Below are 17,489 nucleotides of genomic sequence, written 5' to 3'. Positions count from 1 at the left end.
GTTCAGTGACTTTATAACAAATTAGCCATTAAAAAAAGCAGGTTAGAAGAAAAAGCAATAGGAACAATCTGGGCTTGTGATACAGCATTCATTTCTAGTGGCAATGTACTATATATATTTTTATACAGCCTACAACATATTCTTCAGTCAGCCAATACTGTGGTGGACTTTTTTTTTTTTTTTTGCCAAAGAAAGAAATACTTTCATAATCAATTGCCATGGTTAGAAAATCCTGTTTTGTTTACTTCTTTCTATACTTGAACTGATGCTAGGGAGAAACTATAATGGGAGGCCATTATGTGGACAGAGGAGTGAAAACGAAGCAACATTTACTACATACTATGTATCATTGGTGGATTGATTGTGGGATTCATTTCCATTTTGGTTTATTAAAGCTACAATTTGTTGAGCAAAGAGTGTGTTCCATGAGCCAAAGCTGGTGGAAATGACTGAGGCTTTGCAGAAATGTAACAAAGCCACAGTATATCATCTGAGGATCTTCAGCTTTGTCTCACTGGGCGAATTCAGTTAAGAGTTTTGGTTGTTTTGGTTTAGTGTTGGTGAGTTTTATATTTCTGCTTTAGAACTGTCATTGACAGAAACGTTGAAAGTGATCTACAGTTCTTTACTCTTCAAGTGCTTAAACGTTTTTGTTTAGAGCTACATTTGAACCTCCTCTGCCTCCTTCTTACACAGGCAATTTAAAGCATATGTATTTAAAAATTCCTGACACGTTTTAATCAGTTCAAGTTTGCTGTTGACATTTCTCATTGTTAGAAAAAGGATTGGCTTTGAAATAAGTAGAGTTGTTGAGCTGACCATGTTAAATTTTAAATAACATAAGTAGTGTTCAAAAATATCATTATATTTGTGTTATTTGGGTGTCTAAGGCATTACAGACATCTGAGTAGAGACAGCAATAGCAAGGCATTAAGCAGATCAGAGAAACCAGCGTGTCACCTCTTCTGAAGATAACTTGCCAGAAAAATAAAAATCCTTCAAAGATATATTTTAACATTTTTCCTTCGGTCTTCCAAGCATGTGAAGGTAGTGTAGGAGCCTAGGTAATATGTGGAAATTTAATTTACAAGATGAAAATGCTTGGAATCAAACACTGATCCATTGTGATGTTGTTTCAAGTGAAGAAAAGTACATGCAGAATAGATATTTTGAAGGGACATCAAAACTTCTTTTAGATACAAATGTCTTTCTCAGTAGATCACTCTTTAAGGGGTTTGTTTGTATTTTTTCAATGTTTGGTGAAATTATAATCATATAAAAGTAGTTTAATGGATGAGAATAGCCTCACTGCTGTGCAGTAGGTGTGTTTTTTCTTGCTCTTTTCACTCAAAATCTAATAGCCGAGAGCCAGATTTTAGCTAACAAGAAGTCTGTAAAAGACAAATGTCATTTTTCTTGATGTCGTTACTCAATCTCTTAACATCATAAAAGTGAGTGGGCCTGAGTTCTTGTTAGTGCTTACTCATTGGTCTGGTACATCTGACCTCACTACATGCTATTGCTGCTTGTTTTCCCCACTTGCAGGTTTCACCTACAGCAGTAGAAATTCATACAGCTATCATCTATGTAGATTTGTGAGACTAGATTAGACCAACATCTGTCATGGATGGATTAGGTAGAGCTCATCCTGCCTTCAGATGGGCATCATCTGTCAAGTTTGCTTTCAGCTCTAATTTCCCCAACTTCTAGTAATATTTTGTTGTTACACAGTGGAATGAACACTCCCAATGAAAGTAATCTAACTTCACCAGAATGTTCCTAAAATTAAAAGAAGCTTGATTTGCCTACTCTTAATGAAGAACACAGGGATGTGTTACTCTCTGCATGTTCCACAGACAAGCAGTCCATGGGTTAAAGAAAAATATCTGGATGTATTCATGGGTGAAATCATTGCTTCTTAAAACAGCATGTAATGGGCCTGACAAGAGACTCACTAATGCTCTATTTTATTGGACATGTGCTTGTATTTCTTATATTTTGCCTTGTTTTTCCTTTTTGAGAATATCTCAGGAAGCGCTTCATTTAGAGATGGATCTTGGATAACTGAATGATGACCTCTTATTTGACGAAGGATACCGTTCTGATCAATATAAGGAAGAAATAGGCCCTTCTAGTCCCATGATTCATTCATTCACCTGTGGTTGATTTTAAAGGTGATTTATGGAAAAGGTCTTGTAGAAGCCAGAAACCAAAGTACTAAAGGAACTCCTTGGCCTCACCTAGTATTTCACATATCCAAAGTGGTATCAAAGGTGTTGTTTTCAACATGCCACTATAAAAGTTCCTATAAAAAGCATGATAAAGCATCCTGTTACTACAAACCTGTCTTCTCGTAACCACCAGATAACCCCACAGAAACAGTAAGTGTCCCGTTTCCTAGTTGTGTTTTTTTAGATGTACAGTTCTTGTTGTAGTTTGTGGGAAGAAATAATATCTTTTATTAGACAAGCAGCTCTGTGAACACCAGATGTTATGGATATTGGTTACTTAGAGATTTGTGTTTTCTGGCTAAGTGTCAGATCCAGCTGAAGGTTTTCCCACTGAATTTATGAAGCCTCTCAACTACTCAGATTCCGGAGTGTGGACTAGTAGGCATACTCGTTCCTTGGTGACACATTAAGGGGCTAATAAGGCGTGTGTCCTTAAAAGAATCACCTATTTTCATTTATTATTTAGGAATATAATTATCACTGAGGTCTTCATCTGTTAATTTGCATTAAATTAACCAAAAGCTTAAAGAAATGATTCAAGTGGATGGACAGAGAGTCTGCAGTTCTGTCAGGGACCCACTGGCCTTTTGAACTAGCCGTTCATAAAGGAACCCAAGAGCATACTCATATTCTTATTAAGTCTAATAGCAGAGAGAATTGACTTATTATACTGGTCTCTGGACACCAAGATGACAATAAATTACAGCACATTGAATTAAAGATCTGTGTGCAGTCCCATCTACAATTTTGATGTCAGTTTTGATTTCTTTGATAGATGTTTGTTCCCATTTTATGGTTAATGCTAAAAGTTGCACAAAGAGCTCTTGATGTCAGAATTCACTATTAAAAACTATTTGCATGTGAGCTGCATTCATATGGGAAGTGGCTTTTTTTTTTTCTTTTTTCGATAAGTCAAAGGAAAAGCCTGAAAAAGCCTAAAACAGCACTTTGTAACACATAGGAAGTAATCTTGGCTTTGTTAGATGGCTTTGAGTATTTATGAGCTAATGATGATCCTCTCAAAAGGTAATCAGCTTTCATGCATAGAACTGCAAATGTATGAGAACAGGGACATAATGTAAGACTGAGTCAGAAGTATTATTTCTGTTAAAATTTTTAATCAAATAAACCATATGGTTGAGTTTACAACTAAGACGAATATTTCCATGTTTGTATCAGTACCGTAGAACAAATAAACTTTTAAGAAAAAAAATTGCAGTCTTAAATTAAGGGAAATATAATTTAAGGATATGAATTCCAGCACATGGAATAATGAATAGTTCTTTTTTCTTTTTAATAATACAGAAATGGTAAAATACCTCTTAATTTCCATATGCTGCTTTTTCCATGAAATGATCTGGATTTCTTACTATCACATGCTTGTATTTTAAAAATCGTTATCATAAATATGATTTTTTCATGAAAAAAAGAAACTGTCCTTGCATGAAAAAGGGCTACTCAGGATATGAGTAAACTAAATGATATTTTGATCAAACATGAACTCTCTCCATGCCAAGGCATACTGATAGGATAAATAGAAGAGGGGCTTACAATATTGATGCTTACTCAACACATTCTTGTTTTGGACAAATGACAACATGTTGCACTTACGTTGAACCATTTCTCAATGGTTGTAAAACTCTTTTATAGAATCATTGCATAAAAGTCAGATGTAAAATCTATCTTTCTCTGAACGTGGCTTAGAAAGCCTTTACAATATTATTCTAAATAAAAGTATCTTTGCTCACCCCTATGAAGGCAATCATAATCTTTCCTAAGCTTTTGTGTGTGAACTAATCAGTCATGATTTCTTTATAACAGTTGCATTTTACATCCTCTCTACCATGATAATCTCAGATTTCTTTCACTCTAGCAACCTTTCTTCTCATGCAATACTGCCAGCTTTTCCTCCAGTCCTTATGATGGTTACAGTTGCTGTTGTTGTATGGTTATACATATATAATTTGAAAATGTCTCTACCTGTGGTATCAATCATAAGCAGCTGTAATAGATTGTTACATAATCCTTTCTCAATATGCTCAACTTCAGCTCTAAAGTTGGTTCTATCTAGCTCAAAAATTACATTTCTTTAGGGTTCAGTAATTGTAATTTGTGATTATCCCCCGAGGTCTCTGACAGCACACTGTGTTAATATCTTCAAAGCTTCTGTTTCTATCTTGGGCTTTTTTGTGTTCTTACTTCAATCCCATTTTTTTCTAACAACGTTCAAAATATAGCTCCCTGATAATGTAGCTAATGTTTAATTATCACAGCCTAGTCAGGCATGCATCCCTGTTCCAGGGTCACTGAATAGTTTGCCAAAATAGTGGACTGTTATTAGAAAGATGGATTACTTTGGTAACTACACGCTATTAATATTTATTAATTATAGCAGTGCAAGTAGTATGTTGTCAAAACAGCTTTATGGGATCAACTCATACACACTGCAGTCTTTTAAATCTTGTTTCCATAGGACACCAGTTGCCCCCTTGTCCTTTGGGTATTTGAGTATAAACTGTTCATAATTCATTACAAGTTTTAATAATAGTGGCCTTCACAATAGATTGTATAAAAGATTTATACAGAAAAGCTGAACTTCTTCCTTTTTTGTTGGAATGCAAACCAAGAAGTTCTTTTCGCCTTTTTGCATGCTTTGGAGCATAAAATATACTGTTGATTAAGGATTTTATTGTCTGGTATTACAGAAATGTTGCTGTCATTTTTGGTGTTCCTCTGTATTCCTTGTTTATTGTTTGGGTTTTTTAGTATGAATAGCAAAATGTGGAAGAATGGTTTTAAAAATGCTTTTACCTACTGTCAAATTAAACAGAAAAATAACCTGATTGTGCTAAGGTAAAGGAATATCAAGGTGGGTTATTGTTTGTTTCTAACCTCTTCACAGGCAATTCTTGTCACAGGTTTTACCTTCACTTTCTGTGACAGGAAGAAAATACATGTATCATTGCAATATAAAATGCATTTATACCTCTAACTCAGAAAATCAGTAAATCACATTAATTCCATCTGTCCTACCAAAACTCAGCAGCTGTGTTAGCTGTGTGGTTTAGAGCAGGATATCTCCTTTGTGCCCACCTGAATAGATAGACCATAGAGAACAGATTACTTACAGCTCCAACAGCTGCTTTCTTGTAGAATGACTGCTTTTCATCAGTGCAGTGCCTTGTTTCTCAAGTAGACCAGTTAAAGCAAGAGTCTGGTTTTAGCAGTATTTTTTTTGGCTAACTCCTGCTCTTAGTTCCTCATGGGTCGCCACAGCTGTTTGCTGTTTATAACATTGTCGACAGATGCACAGAGACAGTGTATGAATATGCAAAAATAATTCAGAAATGGCACCAATCTCAGGAGTAAATCTTTGAAGGGGGATATCCACATCCATCACCTGAAGCTGAGAGCCCACTGCACTTCCTACCCCTGTGGCAGGGAGCCCAGAAGAGAAGCCCTTTTCTGCTATCTCCACCTTTTACCAAGCTGGCCATGGGGTAGGTGTGTAGGTTCGCCATTACAACTGACTACCTATTAATTGTATTCCAGCTGGATGACTTGGAAGCACACTCTTAAGTACAAGAAAGAGGATCATGTGTAATTCCTAAGGAAGTTTGTCACCAAAGCAAGAAGCATTTCCACTGATTTCAACTTGGGGCGACAACTTCTCTACCCACTTATCTAAGTTTCTCAAATTCTGGTCTATTTTAAGAGATAGTTGGACATGGAACCCATAACAGATATGCGCCTTAAGTTCTAATTGTGAGAGTGTGTCTTCATGTACGGTATGTGGAAAAGCTGTGAGCCTGTTTACTCCAGCTGAGGATGGGGCTTGATAGTGCCGGCAGTGCTCCACTCTAAGTACCCAGCAGCACTGATTAAATAAATTTATAAGTGAACCTCAAGAGCTTTCCAGAATCCTTTTCTTTCAGTTTCGAATTGGAAAATTGCTCAGGAACAAGCACCTGTATTTTCTATAACCAGTTTGCTTTCCCCTGTTTCCCATGGAGAATGCTTGGGCTTACCCTGCTGAGAAATAGCCATGGCCTGGAATATCAGTTTGAAATTGCACGTATACATTAGCATCACACCAAACATGTCTGCTGATTACCCCTCTTGTTTTAGGAGGCCTTTGAGCCAATCAGGAGTATTTATTGCAGTTGGAGCTCATCAGTGCTATGTAGAAATTTAATCTGTTTTAGGAAGAAAAAGTTGTATGGTCAAATTCCATGTCAGAAAAGAAAAAAATAGAAGGGTCAGCATGTCTAAAATCATTATTCTTGTGTAATTTTAAGATAAAGAGACAGACATAATACAATATCCATTTCCTGTATTATTTACTGTCATCTCTGTAACTGAACATGAACATTTTTTCTTTCTTAACTACAAAAATAGTAAAGTAGAATAATTTTTCAAAGTGCTTCATTTTTTATCTTGCCTTCATTCCACCCTGTAGACAATAATCATGGCGTGTACCGGAACTGACTTGGAAAATGGAAGGGAAACAGAGATCACTTTAATAGCATTTCACAGAAATTATCTGAAGCTGTGGTTTTTGCATTTTAAGTTGACCTTCAATATGGCTTAGGCATCTAACGCTGTTATGTTTCTTTAAAAATTCTCTGTTTAAGACACACTGAATTTCTTGGAGTCAGTGGTAATTCAAACTTTGCCAAAAGCAGAAATCTGTTAAGGCTCCTTCCGTTAAATCTGATGTAGAAGTCTCACAAGAATTTGTGTATGTGGTAAGGCCTTATTCCTGTAACATGAATATGCTGTTGACCTTTTGAGAAGTGAAAGGAGTTTTTTGTAGGCTCTGCAGACACTGTATGTAATATGAAATAAAATATTCAACTGTTGTGCTGAAAATTACCTGTAGCTTTCCAACATCCTGCTACTACCAACCTGATTAGATATGACCAGATCATTGTAAATGTACGAGCAGTTTCTATTAAATATGTTGAGGGTTTGATGTTAAAAAAAATTCAGAGCAAGCATCAAACTCAGATCCTTTGTAATTTACAAAAGAAATTCCATGCTTACTGCTGTTCATACACTTAGATTTTTAATACTTGTGAATTAATATCTTAAAATTACATCTCTTATTTAAGTATGAGAGTGTGGCTGAGGTTCCCAAGTGAAATAGGTCCTGAGAAAGAGACCACAGTCCAGTATTTTTGGTGCAGTACAAATTGGCACTGAAGTCCATGAAGTCCATGAAGAGGAAAAAACTGTACTCTGTGACACTGTGACTTTTGGCACATCTTTGTGTATGTGCAAAAACATTCTGTCTAGTGATGAATAGGGTTTTGCTCGTAATATAATGCTTGTGTGAATACAGTCAGGATAATTTGAAGGTCTTGGATAACCTATCTCTAAATTCTTGTTTAGTAAATCTTGGTTGTGGCTCCCAGAATATCCAAGAATATACTGGCTGCCTCCAGCAATACCACCAACAAAATTTTGAAGGATTCAAAGATTAAAATAGTATCTGAATTAACTACTGCATGGATGGAGAAATAATTAAAACTAGTAAAGATGCTGTTGTTCAGCAAGTCACTTCTCCTCAGCTGAAACCTGGTAGCTGATTATTTACTTAACTTCAGTCAACTGTGAATAGAAGACTCTTACTTAAACCACCTTCAACTCAAGCCAAATAACTCACAAAATTTCAGTTTCTCAGATGTGTGGAGTAGACAGATAAGTTTGCTTGTGTCTTGAACCTATTTAAATTTTTCTATTTTAGGGAAGTATAGATTAACTCACTGTAATTTTTCTATTTCCTAATATTTCCATCGGTTATTTTTAATGAAAAACTAAATGATATGAATAGGAAAGGCATGCATTACTAAAGTTACATATATATAGATATATTTCTAAAGAATGCAAAATTAAGACATAGATTGCAGTCTTTGCCTTGGATGGTTAAATGGTTGAGGAAGTTGAATAGAGCTTTTATCCTATTTTTTTTCTAAATAATTCCTGATGTAAAAAAATAATAGTTAAAAATCAACTATATTAGCTGCAATAAAAATATTTTAACTTATGATTGAAATGAAGGACATTATACATTGATAGTCATGATTGCCTATAATAATACAACAAGCTCAAGTCAAAAATGGAAATAGTGTAGTTTAAAAACACAACTAAAGATAGCTACACCAAATTCTCATCAGTGTAAAAATAGCATAAGTTGGTATAAAATTTCCTGGATTGCTTTAATACTGTAGAATGCAATGTAATAGCAAACGTTTTCCTGTCCTAGGTAGCACATGTGGCAAATCCAGCTGAAGTGCATTAATCCAAATTTTGACCAACTGCACGAGGCTGTGAGAGGTAGCAGTATACGCTGATGTTTGTGCTGCCTGTCTTCACTTGTTATTACCCCTACTAGCTAAAGTAGTGTAGGCGTTGTCTACCCATGCGGTAGTTAAACTTCCAGCTGCCATGTATCTCTACTGTTATAATAAATCCAGTCCTTGATGTGTACTTTCAACCACAGTAGTAAAAATTCACATTAGAAACCTTTTCCATCACACCTGTATCTGCACTTAATGCAGGAACTGCCTGAGGCTGAAATACAATCAAGTACATGCAAATAATTTTTATTGGGACTGATTCTGCATATGTTTTGAATAATTTGAATGTGATTAAAGACACCTAGCAAAATGCAGTGTTGCTTCCTGGGCTATCAGTACTAGTGACAGGTAAATAGATAGGAAGGAGCTTGTGTGCATTTTTCCACCTCCCCAGTTCTAGGATTGGTTCAGTGGCTTTGTCAATTTCAGAAGAATACATCATCACTGGAGCTACGGGGTTTATTTTCTTGTTCATTACTTTTCAGTACTCTTGAAGGAAAGGTTTAAGGTGTTCAGTAATTGTTTTGATGGTGTAAAAGTAGCTTAGCAGACCTGAAATTTGGGACAGTAGTGTTTTTCTGCACAGCAGTCTCACTGTTATTAAGTTCCCCCACGCATTTTGAGGATGATTCACGGTTCATCGATACTGGTGTTTAAAATGTGTTCATTCATAGACATACTCTTCAGACAGTTCACAATAATCTAGTTACAAACTTAAATTTTCCTTAGGCAATCAATGAATTCCAGGAACACAGTAAACTGCAATGAATAAATAAATAAATAAAATTACCTGGTTACTTCCACAGCCTCTCATAAATTATTTTTTTCAGTGCTTTAGTAGAAACAGAGTACTTGAAGCATAAAGGTAAAGGCTGTCAAATCAAAGTTTTGGCACATTGGCAGCTATGATAATATACAACCTTCTTATTTTCCTTTCCAAGCTATCTACTCCATCCAATATTAGATCTTTGGAGTGGAATATTACATGAATTCCCAATCTTGAAGAGTCTGAATTCTTCACAATACATGCTATATTAAACATGTACATGCAAAACTGCTGGTCAAACTGAAGGAAAAGAAGAAAAAGTATAGTTAGAGGAAGCAGTGATGGATGGCTTGGGAAGAATACAGGGATGCAGTCTGGTCATGCATAGACGGGATCAGGAAATCCAAGATAGAGATGGAACTATGCATGGCTAAGGACCTGAAAAACAGCGAGAGATTCTATATGTACATTGGTTAGAAGAGGTAGGCAAAGGATAGTGTACCCCCTCCGATAGCACCTGATGTCTCAGCTAAATGGGGTAGAATTGAGTTTAAACTTTTTTTTTTTTAATCATAAGCAGGAAAAATATCTGGAATTGTTAAATTTATGGTAGGCTAAAGTATGGATTCTGCATGCATATGGACCTTATCTTGCCAAGAATGTAAATTGATGGTATCATGCTTATGTACTTGTTAACAAAGGCAATCAGAATAATTAAATAGCATGGTATTTTGTGATAGAGTGCACGTAAGATTTGTATGGCTTCAAAGATCCATGCTTAAATAATGGCACTAAAATGTAAGCTTTAGAAAGTAGTGTCTATTTCTTGCTGTTTAAAAATAAGTTTTGAGTAAAGTTATAGTACTTCTCATTTGTAGTGCTAAATTCAATTTTATCCAGATTGCATCTACCTTTGTAGAATTTCCTTATCTCTATGCTTATTTGACATAATCAGATCTTCCCATGGTACAGGCCAGCATATTCCCAGCTGAATTCGAAAACTAATATTGCTTTCTGACTGCTGATGATATGGGACTACACTTAAAAGAGACTTAAAATATACCACGGAAAGTACTTAGATTAGGATTATACATGATACATATCAATGTGTATTTCTTTAAGTAGATAACTAACGCTCTTTTGATTGTATTTAAAGTTGCCAGAGATTATATTTCTGCCACTACTGTACTGGTAGCAAGACCCAAAACACTGTTCAGAACTCCAAATTATTCTATAAAAAAAAAGAAAAGGCTTCCTCTAATTATCTCTGTATCTTTCCCTGGAAAACCAGAACGCTTTACAATATCTAAATACTATCTCACTAGATCCTGCTGAAATAATAATTAAAAAGATAGGGAAGAAATAAGCTTAGCTTTCACAGACTTTGTTCTGCAAAGGCCTTTTCCAAGAGAACTCGAAGGAAGGATCTGCTTAATCACTTGATTGCCATTTCATGACACCCAGACTCTTTCAGTCTCATATCTTGCTGATGTCTGAGAAGAAGTAAGATATATAGTGCATCTGGAGCCTTAGGACAGATTTTCATCATGATAATCACAAAATGAAAGGGCAATCTCGAAAGCACTTATTTTAAATACAGGAAGCTGGCTTTTTCTGAACCTAATACCATTTGGTGGCTTTTAAGGTCTGTAATTTCTACTCATGTTACTATTATCCTGCTTAGGTTTTGTTTCTCATGAAGATTAAAGTGATCTGTTTGATGTGTGGAAAGAAGGGAGTACAGAGAAATGGTAAATTAATTGGAAGTTGTCAGCTTCGGAGAACATTTTTGACACGAGCACAGTAAGGCAGTTAACAAACAGACTAACTCATTTGTCTCACCATGAAATGAAAATAAAAATCACAACATTACGATAAAATCTTGACTAGGAAATGCCTGCAAGACTTTGAAGCCTTAGGTTCTTTTCTTCCCTGGGCTTTGGCACTATGATATATGCAAACCACGTTCTACATAACTGTGAAGTGAAATAGGTTCTATGAAGAACAGATGGACCAGGGCTAATGTTGCAGTGTGCATTGGAGACGAGAATAGATTAATACCACAAGGGGAAGCTGGAGGAAAATTGGAAAGATGGGGGTATTTGAACTAATTCATGAATCATTTCCAACTGATAGTTATGCCTTCAGGCACAGTGAATAATATCAAGGAAGCATATTTAAAATTTTATAAGTTTATCTTAATGTGGATTAGAATTAAGAGCCATACTTTCCAATGATTAAAAGAAAAATCATGTATTCCCCTGCCCAGAATATACCTTTGTGATTTAAATATTGCTGATGAGCACAATTATGTGCCTTGTGGCATGAATTGCTGCTTTGAAAACACGTAGTAGCTTCATGGACTTGGCACACAGCTTTTGGGGATGGATTTTTTTTTTTGCACAGAGCCCTGTAGGAGCCCTAACATGTTCTACAGCTTGTATCCAAACCACAGCTATGCAGCTCTGTGCTGCTTGGAGGCATGTGCTGATTGCTAGATCTCATTTGTAATTAACCTGAGAATTCAGGTAATTTTGACATGCTTTAAATTATCAGGATCTGAAATAATTAGGATACTCAAGAAATATGTAGTTTCCCAATATCAGTGAAGGTGTCAGAGTTTTATTTATGGGTGGCAAAGCATATCATGTTTTAGGAATCTTCGTTTTACAAAAACTCGACAGTGTATGGGTGAGCCCAGTTGCTATTTTTCATAACAGACACTGTTAATAAAAGTAAAAATAAACAGAAAGGAAAAGCAAATGCATAGATAATTGTTTGGATGTTCTACAATCTGCATGTGAAATTATTCTCTAGCTATAGAGGAGAATGCAAAATGACAGCAAGGTAAGATTTTGGGAAATAACTGATGAAGGAGATGGCTAGTTCTGGTTGTTTTTTTTTTTTTAGTTAGGAAATAACATACATAAGTTTATCTTCATCAGCAAAGAAGATCCTGGATCATGCCTCTTGTGTTCAATTCTTTCATCCCAGGCAAGGCTCAATAGAAGAAAAAAGTATGAAATGACTCACTTGCCTAAAACTTGACTCTGCTGATTTCATCATAGGTTGCAAATCTGGCCTGTTCGATCTCAAATAATGAAGAAGGTGTGAAGCTAGTGCGTATGGCAGCAACACAGATTGATAGTCTGTGCCCACAGGTAAGCATTATTTGTGCTGAAAAGTAACTGAGAACTCTTTCAGCATTAAAAAGCATCTGACAGGAAAGACACCCTAGTTGAAGATTTTAGCCTTGCCTTTGTCATTAAACTGTCTCTTGTGTCTGTTGCACAAAATGAAAAATACATTCATACCTTGTTGAGACTTGGGTATTGAATGGGGTGTAGTGCTTTATTTTTAATGGTCTTTTATCCATTTGTTCTTTGGCTTGTGAAAACTGTTGCCACTCCTTGTAAAAACTGATTTTGAATAACAGGTAATAAATGCTGCGCTGACGTTGGCTGCCAGACCTCAGAGCAAAGTAGCACAGGACAACATGGACGTCTTTAAGGATCAGTGGGAGAAACAAGTGCGAGTTCTCACTGAAGCCGTTGATGACATCACTTCGGTGGATGATTTCCTCTCTGTTTCAGGTACTGGGATCACTGCTAACTCAGAGCAATGGGCCAGAACAGAGAAAAGCTATAATTATTAAAGCATCATCCTTATCAGAAATCTTCTGCTCTCAGTGGGAGCATCCAAGCCATGCCAATTAATTCCTGGTAACAATGGTTGTTCTTTTGTCCTCCAGAAAATAGCATCCTAAGTGTGCTTCTATTTCTAAAGAGAAATTTTGTTTTAACTCAGGCATATACTGTGTATGAGTCTCATTTAGATGCATTGTTAAGACATGACCAGTAAGAGCATTTCCAGAGAGATGGAAAGTACATCTGGGTCTCATTTATTGGTATAGCAAGGCATCCAAACAGAGGGAAGTAAAATAGCAGTAGAAATAGCAATTTTTTTTCACCTCTCTAGAAAGGACTATAATACAAAGCAAAACCTTATGTAGAAAAGGAACTGACAAGGGAGGGGCATTGAGTCATTGTCTTTTCTCCATCCTCCTTGTAAAGCGCTGCAACTTGTAACAACTTTGTTATGATATGGTCATATGCAATGAGTGCTATAATTGCAAGTGCTGCCTGAATTGATTATTGATGCAGAAAAATCATTTTTCTATTACAGTTAGAAAGAGGTGAATTTAGTTTTTGTGAATAAGGGCGCAGAGAGTGCAAAGGCTAGCTCGCAGAAAGCTAACCTCACAGAATAGCCCAACTTCAGAAGACAGCTTAACCTTGATTTTCTTCTATATACTTTCCTTGACATTTCCTTAATTTCCTGATAAAAGTTAAATGCCTTTGGACCTGTATTTTCCTTTTCACTTTGCTCTTCAATTTTTTTTTTGTTGTATCCCACTATTATCAGTAACAAGGAAGCGGTTTGGTGAACTGCTAGCATAATTACACTCCACTATTCAGCACCACTGCTAGAGTGTTTACTGTAAACCATGACAAAAAAAATGAACTCTCAGAATACAAGGGTGCTTCAGAATTGTGGGTGTTTATCTGAGGATGCAAACACTTTTCAGCAGAAATAGTTCTGCAAGGAAAGGGCAGAACAAGATGTCAAGTGCAGACCCAGCCTACAAGCTGAAGAGATGGGAAACGTGCACTAAGTGGCCATTTCATTATTTGTTTAGGGGCTGTTGCTCAATCCAAACACTTGTATCCATAAAATCAGAGATTATTTAATCAGATGACATTTTTGTTTTTTCTCAAATCATATTTTCTCATAACATAATATTGAGATAGCTTTGCTGTGGAATAATTGGCTTTAGATCCAAACTTCTCAAGGCAACTGAAAATTTAGTGTAACTATTGTTTTTAGATTTATTTCTAATACTGCTCACAGACATATCCATCTATTAAAAATAAGTAAACATCTAATGCATCCAGAAAGCCTGTCACTACTAGCTCTGAGCTTGGAAGCCTCAGATTACACAGAGCAGTTTTCTTTTCAGCTGTTAAACCAGTGAAGCATTGAAAATGGTCTGGTGTCTGATTAAACGTATCGCATAAAATGACACTTCCTCCTCTTCATATTGAGCGTCACAACTGATGGCATGTTTTATTAATACAGCGCCTACCAAAAGAAGGCACATCCTCATTTTAATCAGTTAGTTTGTATTCCAAACACAGTGCCTGCTGCTGCTCAGGAAGAACTTCTTGTGGGGTAAGTTTTGACCGTGGCAGAGTAAAGAAAATGGCAATGGTTAGGACGAAATAGCGAAGAAATATTTTAGCAAGGCAATGTTTTTCAAATACGGACATAGAGTTTCGACTTTCAAATGACTCTGAGTGACAGCACAGGAAACTTAGTGTTTTCAACCCACGTTTAAAATTCAGCATCACGTAAACCATTTCATGAGCCCGCAACTGGTCCAACATTGGGTTTCTAACAGCAGAGCTTAGTGTGTCACTCTATTTTTGTGGCAAAGAATAATTAGCAAAAAGCAGTTGATGAACTGATTGATTCAGTTTTATTTATTCTGAACAAACAGTATTTTGTTTTGAGTTTACTTGTGGCTGTTGCAGAAAAATAAATTGCTGTTAAGAGTTGATGAGTTTCTCAGAGTGAGTTAGCTCAAATAAGAATTTCCATAATGGTTTTATTATTGAAATGATTTTTATCTGTAGTGGCTGGAGGGGAATGATATCCGAGCTAGTCAAAGTCTGCTTCATCCTTTCACATTATCTGTATGTGAGGATACCACATAAACTATGACGCTGCAACATGTGAGAGTGAATGGCTCAATTCTGAGCCAAGAAAAATTAATGGAACTCCCAGGATTTCTGTAAACCTACTTGATATTCCATCATCTGAGCAGACTCACTGTAGTTGACTATTATTTCAGAATATGCTGTCATATATGATTATACTGTGTGTCATGAAATATTCACATCTTAATACGTTGTGCTGATGGAATGGATGGAGCAAGGGAGATGAACTGCTTGTGCACAGACTCCCTGCTATTAGCAAAGACCATTTGCTGTTATCTTTTCAAAATGGTTCATTTTCTTTTCTAACTTACTTAGGCGCAAATGAAATATACATATTAAACGTTTATAGAAATGGGTGAATTAATCTTCAGAAAATTGCCCAGCTGTTTGTTAGAGCATCTGCGTAATATCTGACCATGTTCTTTTTTGCAGTGATTTTTATTACATTGTCATTATCATAAAATTTAGTATGCTATTTGAAATTAGTGTGAGTATTTTTCAAACAACTACAGATTGGCACTCTCAGCATAGGTGAGAGTGCCCACTACGTTTCAAAGATATGTACTGCATAAGATAAATAACCAGTTTTAATGTATTTGTGTTTCTCTTTTACCAAAACAAGTAAGCTTTGCTATGATGAAGAGTAAAATGAAATCAGCCTTATTCCTGTGCATTTCTTCCTACTTTCCAGAAAATCATATTCTGGAAGATGTGAATAAATGTGTGATTGCTCTCCAAGAGGGAGATGTCGATACCCTGGATAGAACTGCTGGGGCCATCCGAGGCCGTGCAGCCAGAGTCATTCACATCATTAATGCAGAGATGGAAAACTATGAAACTGGAGTTTATACTGAGAAGGTACTGGAAGCAACCAAACTGCTCTCTGAAACCGGTAAGTGTGAAATATTGCTCAATGTTAACTCACTTAAAATATCCAGTTAGTTTTCCCAGGCCTGCAACTCAGAGGTGAATCAGTGAGTGAAAACTAAATCTAAATAGTCAAATTAGTGACAATAAATGCTTTTTGGTTAGCACTCAGTGCTGCTGCACAAGTCACATTGGCAAGAGCTGTGTAAGAGAAGAGATTCAGTGATCCATCAAAGATAGTGTAGTTCATCAGAGTTGCAGTGTATTTGAATAAATAACACACAGCCTGTTTCTCAAGATCTCAAGTCTGTTGGTTATGTATTTTGTGTCCCTATAAAATTGTTACAAACATTACTCTGTGGTCTGTGCAGGTGAGTGTTGGTGTCTGAAGTGTTTCTAATCAAAACAAGTTTTCACTGAAGATGTATTTGAGCAACTGAAAATATATTATCTGAAAAAAATATATATTATCTGGAAGAATGTGAAGTATGCTAGACTAAATGGAAAGGAAAAAAATGCAGATTTTTTTCACTTGTTTTTGCTTTCATAGATGAAGAGCTGGATTCATCAGACTAAGTGTAGGCAATTACATCTACACGTGTCACTTTAGGCTCTTTTTTACTCAGTATTACCTGTTGCTATATGTACAGCTGAATTGTTCAGTCTGGGCAGTAATATCAAGCACTCTCATCTCAAAGCAGAGGTCTGCATTTGCTCAGATGCATCATACTTTGAATGGCTTTTACTTTACAGACTAGATCTCCACTCACGGTACAAGTGACCAGCCATTATGTAGATGCACACAGGGTAGACACCTGAGAATCAGAGTATCACAGAATGGCTTGGGTTGGAAGGAACTTTAAAGCCTGCCTAGTTCCAATCCCACTGCTGTGGGCTGGTTTCCCCCCATCAGCTCAGGCTGCCCAGGGGCCCATCCAACCCAGCCTTAAGCACCTCCAGGGATGGGGCACCCACAGCTCTCTGGGCAGCAGTGCCAGGGTCTCACCGCACTGAGTGAAGAATTTCTTCCTAACATCTAATAATAATAAAATAAATAAATACACAAACAAATAAGATAATAAGATACATCTTTTCAGATTTAATGAGCTAATATTTCCCATTTAATGTTATGTAAAAATTTGACTATTAATTTTTCAAAGGAGTACCTGTCAATTATAAAGCACAATTAAATAAACAAACAATAGGCACAGTGAATGCTTACGTTCTGTACTTAATGTACTTTTTTATATAATTTGATTTATAACTAAGTGCTAGAAGCTCTGGACTAAGTGCATCTTGACAACATCAATTTATAAACGCTGGACTCAATGCTTAAAACTGATTCCCTGATCCTCAAAGTCAAAAGTAATTACTTATTTTGTTCTTAGTAAAATTTAAGAAAACTTGTGAATAATAAACCAGGAAGAGAGAAAAGCCACATTACCATACACACTGCAACACAATTTCAGTCTACAGCTTTTTA

The 17,489-nt window shown here is 36.1% G+C and overlaps 1 protein-coding gene across 6 annotated transcripts in view; it reads left to right on the top strand.

Annotated features, from left to right (window-relative positions):
- The window catches only part of CTNNA2 (catenin alpha 2), a 457,330-nt gene that overhangs the window by 386,498 nt on the left and 53,343 nt on the right, over nt 1-17,489 (top strand). For all 6 annotated transcript variants that reach the window (XM_021395891.1, XM_021395885.1, XM_021395889.1 and 3 more), the window contains 3 exons: nt 12,428-12,520; nt 12,796-12,952; nt 15,831-16,031. In XM_021395891.1, the coding sequence (XP_021251566.1) occupies nt 12,428-12,520; nt 12,796-12,952; nt 15,831-16,031 (451 nt within the window). The remainder of the gene's footprint in view (nt 1-12,427; nt 12,521-12,795; nt 12,953-15,830; nt 16,032-17,489) is intronic.

Source organism: Numida meleagris, chromosome 4, assembly GCF_002078875.1.
Source record: "Numida meleagris isolate 19003 breed g44 Domestic line chromosome 4, NumMel1.0, whole genome shotgun sequence".
In the NCBI taxonomy this organism is placed as follows: Eukaryota; Metazoa; Chordata; class Aves; order Galliformes; family Numididae; genus Numida; species Numida meleagris.
The sequence above is the reverse complement of the archived record's forward strand: the minus strand, read 5'-3'. Positions and strand labels throughout refer to the sequence as shown.